The sequence below is a fragment of the Salvelinus sp. IW2-2015 genome, unplaced genomic scaffold (assembly GCF_002910315.2).
Source record: "Salvelinus sp. IW2-2015 unplaced genomic scaffold, ASM291031v2 Un_scaffold1532, whole genome shotgun sequence".
Lineage (NCBI taxonomy): Eukaryota > Metazoa > Chordata > Actinopteri > Salmoniformes > Salmonidae > Salvelinus > Salvelinus sp. IW2-2015.
In genome coordinates, this window is record NW_019942969.1 from 58,465 (window position 1) to 65,575 (window position 7,111).

The 7,111-nt window shown below is 40.6% G+C and overlaps 1 protein-coding gene across 1 annotated transcript in view; it reads left to right on the forward strand.

Moving 5' to 3' along the window:
- LOC112071153 (acid-sensing ion channel 2) overlaps nucleotides 1-6,411 on the forward strand; it is a 42,452-nt gene extending 36,041 nt beyond the window's left edge. Inside the window, exons 5-6 of the mRNA XM_024138616.2 lie at nucleotides 5,391-5,544; nucleotides 6,183-6,411. Coding sequence (XP_023994384.2) covers nucleotides 5,391-5,544; nucleotides 6,183-6,396 — 368 coding nt within the window. The 3' untranslated portion in view covers nucleotides 6,397-6,411. The remainder of the gene's footprint in view (nucleotides 1-5,390; nucleotides 5,545-6,182) is intronic.
- Nucleotides 6,412-7,111: the final 700 nt, after the last annotated feature.

A 7,111-nucleotide genomic window follows, 5' to 3' on the forward strand; every position in this document is an offset into this window, starting at 1 on the left:
AATCATTCACATACAGTAGAATCATTCACATACAGTAGAATCATTCACATACAGTAGAATCATTCACATACAGTAGAATCATTCACATACAGTAGGATCATTCACATACAGTAGGATCATTCACATACAGTAGAATCATTCACATACAGTAGGATCATTCACATACAGTAGGATCATTCACATACAGTAGGATCTCATTTTGTGCCTAAGCCCATCTATATTGAACTGTTATTTTCTGTAAAACTGGGATATTGACTTTATTCTCACTTTCTCCTTTGTCTAATTTTTTATTATGCTGTTTTTATATATTAATTTATACCTTAACCTTTACCACAGACTAATACTTTACTGAAGGGATAAATGAAAATCAGATGACATGACCTTGTTTATTCCTCTAAATTAAATTGATTGAAAAATTGTTTATGTGTTTTGTGTAGTAGAGGTGTCTAACTCCCCTGCTGATATCATTAAGGGGAGGAGTTCTCTCATTCTGTTACCTACCATGCAACAGACACACACAAACACTGGCAATTATTACGCTTTGACCCTGGCTCGTCCACTGTAGGCAATGTGTCTCAAATAAGGAGGATGTGAAGCCAAGGTATGTATACTGGGACTGTGGAGAGCTAGAGTACCCTCTTGTGCTTGGTCCAGCCTGGCCAGCTCCCTCTCGCTCCCTCTCGCTCCTCCTGAATTGGTTTAATTTGAAATGGCTGTGCTTATTCCATCCAAGACACAGACCCAATAATTCTATGCAAATCAGTTCCTAGTTAGACTGAACCAATTTGATATTCCCACCGCACCGTTTTCACTTAGTAAAGTTTGAAGTTGTTCTTTTTTTTATACCAATGTGTCAGTCAGGAAGTTTGGGAGACAGAAACAGTGTGGCTGCTGTTTTAATGTAAGACAGCTGCATCTGTTCTCACTGAAGGGTCCTGTGACTAGATTACAGAGGAACACAGAAATCTTCTCTGTGCCTAATTATACACACTGAGGAAAACACAGACAGTTGTTGTCCTGTGAAATGTTGACTTGGATAGCATTGCCCACAGTAACGTGATCATACAATCACATTACTAGCGTAATCGTTTTAGAAATGCGGTTTCATTGCAGGATGAATGACAGAAGATCCTCTCATCTCACATAATGGTTTTAAACCAAACCTACAATAAAAGGATTAGCTTGTCTCCGGGTTGAACAACTGCTAGCTTAAATACAACATTCTGTTCACAGCCAAAGACAGCGTAATGGAGAGTGTTAAGTCATTAAAAACACTATTTCTTAATAAGCTTGGAAATATGAAATAAAGCAGATGATTTGGTTAGAATAATTGTTTTTGACAGAGATGAGACGGTGGATAGAGAGAGAGAAATAGAGAGAGAAAGACAGAACGATAGAGGGAGAGAGAGCGAAGGAAATAGAGAGAGAGGTAGGGAAAAAGTGGAAAGAGAGTAAGATTGTGATGTGGGGAGAGAGAAATAGAAAGAGGGAGAGAGTGTGTAAATCAGGGTTATGAATGCACACTGCTACCCGGATCCAATAACCCCTTATTTGAATGAGAATGAAAAGCGACTGAGGTGCCATATTGAATTTCCTGTTGCAATTATGTGACCACTTGGCCCTGAAGGCTATTAGTAATCCAAGGGAGACTCCGCCCTGCCCAGGGCGAGCTGGGGAGACTGCCATACTATTGTCACAGTGAGGGATTAGGGTTGGGAGATCAGATTTGATATTTTTATGCATTAAGGGAACCCAGCAGCAGGCTAGAATGTGTTGAGAATGTGAGTGAGACTGGTTATTGTCAGAGGAAATTGATTTGGATAGGACCAGACAGATTAGACTAGTATTTTTATACTTCCAGGAATGGATAGAAATGTCTGGAAAATTCATAAAACATTCCTGTGTATTTCATGAGGGCATTTACAGTGTCCACAGTTGTTGAGGGTAATAGTTCATTTACAATCGGTAGAAACTATGAGAATAGAAAGGTTCAGAACTTTTGTGAAGCATCACAGCACAGTGGAAAATAAATGGCAAATGGAAATCCAATATAGATGGTGTGAAGAGATAGATGGGAGGGGTTGAATGAAGCTGAAGGGTGGGACTAATAACAACAAGATAACAAATGTAAAATATGCTGTGTCTGTAAAATGTATATAGGTTCAGAACTTTTGTGAAACAGCACAGTTAAAAATATATGGCAAATAGATCAAATCAAATTTGTATTAGTCACATGCGCCGAATACAACAACAGTGAAACGCTTACTTACGAGCCACAACTAACAATGCAGTTAATTATTTGTATTTTTTTAGATATATAAAAAATATTTTAAAAATTATGTTTTTTAAATAAAAAATACAAATAAGAGTAAGAAATAAAAGTAACAAGTCATTAAAGAGCAGCAGTAAAATAACAATAGTGAGAATATACCAGTTAGTCGAGGTAATATGTACATGTAGGTAGAGTTATTAAAGTGACTTTGCATAGACGATAACAACAGAGAGTAGCAACGGTGTAAATAGTCTGGGTAGCCATTTGATTAGATGTTCAGGAGTCTTATGGCTTGGGGGTAGAAGCTGTTTAGAAGCCTCTTGGACCTAGACTTGGTGCTCCGGTACCGCTTGCCGTGAGGTAGCAGAGAAAACAGTCTATGACTAGGGTGGTTGGAGTCTTCTTCTGACACCGCCTGGTATAGAGGTCCTGGATGGCTGGACCCTACGCACTACCCTCTGTAGTTCCTTGCGTTCGGAGGCCGGGCAGTTGCCATACCAGGTAGTGATGCAACCAGTCAAGATGATCTCGATGGTGCAGCTGTAGAACCTTTTAAGGATCTGAGGACCCATGCCAAATCTTTTCAATCTCCAGAGGTTTTGTCGTGCCCTCTTCACGACTGTCTTGGTGTGCTTGGACCATGTTAGTTTATTGGTGATGTGGACACCAAGGAACTTGAAGCTTTCAACCTGCTCCACTACAGCCCCGTCAATGAGAATGGTGGCGTGCTTGGTCCTCTTTTTCCTGTAGTCCACAATTATCTCCTTTGTCTTGATCACGTTGAGGGAGAGGTTATTGTCCTGGCCCCACACGGCCAGGTCTCTGACCTCCTCCCTATAGGCTGTCTCGTCGTTGTCGGTGATCAGGCCTACAACTGTTGTGTCATCTGAAAACTTAATGATGGTGTTGGAGTCGTGCCTCGCTGTGCAGTCATGAGTGAACAGGGAGTACAGGAGGGGGCAGAGCACACAGCCCTGAGGGGCCCCTGTGTTGAGGATCAGCATGGCAGATGTGTTGTTACCTACCCTTACCACCTGGGGGCGGCCCGTCAGAAAGTCCAGGATCCAGTTGCAGAGGGAGGTGTTTAGTCCCAGGGTCCTTAGCTTAGTGATGATCTTTGAGGGCACTATGGTGTTGAACCCTGAGCTATAGTCAATGAATAGCATTCTCACATAGGTGTTCCTTTTGTCCAGGTGGGAACGGGCAGTTTGGAGTGCAATAGAGATTGCATCATCTGTGGATCTGTTAGGGCAGTATACAAATTGGAGTGGGTCTAGGGTTTCTGGGATAATGGTGTTGATGTGAGCCATGACCAGCCTTTCAAAGCACTTCATGGCTACAGACGTGAGTGCTACGGGTTGGTAGTCATTTAAGCAGGTTACCTTAGTGTTCTTGTCCACAGGGACTATGGAGGTCTGCTTGAAACATGTTGGTATTACAGACTCGGTCAGGGAGAGGTTGAAAATGTCAGTGAAGACTCTTGCCAGTTGGTCAGCGCATGCTCGCAATACACGTCCTGGTAATCCGTCTGGCCCTGCAGCCTTGTGAATGTTGACTTTTTTAAAGGTCTTACTCACATTGGCTGCGGAGAAGTCTTCCAGAACAGCTGGTGCTCTCATGCATGTTTCAGTGTCATTTGCCTCGAAGCAAGCATAGAAGTAGTTTAGCTCGTCTGGTAGGCTCGTGTCACTGGGCAGCTCTCGGCTGTGCTTCCCTTGGAGAGGTTGAGGGTAGAGGAAGGACAGGACTAAAAACAAACAATATAACTATTGTAAAATTGATTGTGTCCGTAAAAGTGTGTATAAGCCGGAGGTAAAAGCCTAGGTGTTGTTGTTCGTTAGTTTACTCCAATTAGGGGAAGGGTGGTAGGGTTAGCGGAAAATAATAAAGGAAATATATTTTTAAAGGTATATGTATGTATTTGTGTGTGTGTGTGTGTGTGTGTACAGTACCAGTTAAAAGTTTGGACACACCTACTCACAAAAAGTGTTAAATAAATGAAAATATGATTTTATATATTAGATTTTCAAATAGCCACCCTTTGCCTGATGACAGCTTTACCAAAACACTCTTGCATTCTCTCAAACCACCTTCCACCTGGAATGCTTTCCACCACATATGCTGAGCACTTGTTGGAAGCTTTTCCTTCACTCTGCGGTCCAACTCATCCCAAACCATCTCAATTGGGTTGAGGTCAGGTGATTGTGGAGGCCAGGTCCTCTGATGTAGCACTATCATTTGTTTTCAACGGGACAATGACCCCAAACACACCTCCAGGCTGTGTGAGGGCAATTTGACCCTAATAAGGAGAGTGTCCTTATAAGGGTCAAATTGCCCTTACACAGCCTGGAGGTGTGTTTGGGGTCATTGTCCTGTTGAAAACAAATGATAGTCCCACTAAGCTCAAATGGAAAAGCATTCCAGGTGAAGGTGGTTGAGAGAATGCCAAGAGTGTGTAAAGCTGTCATCAAGGCAAAGGGTGGCTACTTTGAAGAATCTAATATATAAAATCATATTTTCATTTATTTAACACTTTTTTGGTTTATACATGATTCCCTATGTGTTATTTCATAGTTTTGCTGTCTTCACTATTCTACAATGTAAAAAATAAAGAAAAACCCTTGAATGTGTAGGTGTGTCCAAACTTTTGACTGGTACTGTACATATTTACAAAAAAATATATATGGGGGATTGGAAATGATACAAAATAAAATTATATTGATAGAAGCCACAATCTATCTGCAATATTAAATCTACCCCATAACAAAATATCAGTAGCAATTAGACTAACCCCCTTCAGTATGTACAAATAGATCATCCTGGAAGCAGAAGGATCAACATTTATTTTCTCCCATCATTATGTCTTTAGTACACTGTCCCAGGTAAAACATGTATACTGTTAAATACTGTTAGTATATACTGTAGGGAATGCTGTTGAGATGGGTGTGTGTTTGTGTTTGTACCCTCAGTTGCCCTCAAACTAAGGTCAACTCTCCCTCTCCTCTCTCTCCCCATCCCCATCCATTACCCCTCTTCTCTCCCCCATCCTCACCCATTACCCCTCTTCCATCCCTCCCTTCATCCTCTCCTTCATGTCTCCCTGTCTTCTCTACTGTAGCCAAGTTGTCAATGCTGGAGAGTAGTAACTGCATCTGTAGGACACCATGCAACATGACACGCTACAACAAGGAGCTGTCCATGGTCAAGATCCCCAGTAAGACCTCAGCACGCTACCTGGAAAAGAAGTTCAACCGCTCTGAGAAATACATCACGTAAGTACCTGCCTATAGGAGGCTCCAGAGGAACAGATGAATGCATTAGAAGGAAAAATCTAATATACATCAGCCTACAGTATCACATATATTATATGTAGTAATAGTAAGGAGTGTGTGGGTGGAAAGTGAAGATATTACACTGAGATGTCTTTGACGCTCAGACTAATGGGAAAGAGAACTGGAAGCCTGGTATTGAAGAGATCCGTCATGTTATCATATAATGTGGTTTTGATGATAATAACAATAGGCATTCTCTAGTGGATGCAGTCATCAGTTGAGATGCTACTCTACTAATGACATRGTATGGGACATATGGTTCAGTGTAGYAGAATAAGTACCCTTACTTATGGCAATTGATAATACAACTATTGATATAGTAGGTATAGTATGCCCTGTATGTCTATTTCCCCATTGACAGAAAGATTAACAAACTTTGAAAAGACTGATGGTTAATAAAACTTTCAAAAAATACAATTTAAAAAACTGATGGATTTAGACTGACGGTGTGAAGAATGACTGATGACTTACCAGTGCATTGATTGATAGTTAAATAGGATGACAATATCAAGATAAATGTATTGTCTTCTCTTTAACATGATTGAAGTGTTATCTGATCTTATCGATGTCTCTTTTAGGGATAACATCCTAGTCCTGGATGTGTTCTTTGAGGCCTTGAACTATGAGACCATTGAGCAGAAGAAAGCCTACGAAGTGGCAGGCTTACTGGGTATAGTCAACTATCTAGCTATTACCTTCCTATCTTCTTCCCCTCTCTCTCTCTCGCTCTGGCTCTCGCTCTCCATCTCCACTCTCTCTCTCTCTCTAAAATTCAAATTAAGATACATTTAATTAAATAAAAATAAGATTATAAAAATAAAGAATGGCTAATAAATAAAGAACAACGTACATGGATGATGGTTACACTATATATTACTGTTAGTTATATTCAATGTAAATACTTCAGGGAATTAATGGTTATGGGAAATCAGGCTATGACAATCATATACATACTGTATCTGGCAGTAATATGTGCGGTTTCTCCCTCCCCCATAATAATGTCATTAGTAAATGCACAGAAGTTGGGAATTGATTGAGATATTTTCTTGAAAATGATTATCTTTTTTGGGAGTATTTCACAGGAAAAAGTGTATCTCTGTCTCTACCTCCCCTGTAATGCAGTGACCACATAGATGCTCTTCTTTGGGTAGCCATGTCTTTTCGTGTCTCCCTTTTCTATAGTCAGTTGGTGTTCCCTGAGCCTGTATTTGGTCAGGATCTGTCTCTGTTTTGTATCTCTGACAGAGTAGAGATATTCTGCATTTTTGTATTCTGTTTTGAGGGCCAAATAGCAATTTAGTTTATTCAGTATTTTTGTTTCATTTTCCCAATTAGGAGGATTTCATTTCTGTAACAATTTGATTGATTTCCCTGTGTGTTTGGATAATATAGTTGTTTAGTGTTTTCAATATCTGGCATAGGGGATTCTTTTCAGGGTTCAGCTCTTGGGTTTCCAGTGCTTGCTAGCTCTCTCTCTCGCGCGCTCGCTCTCTCTCTCCTCTCTCTA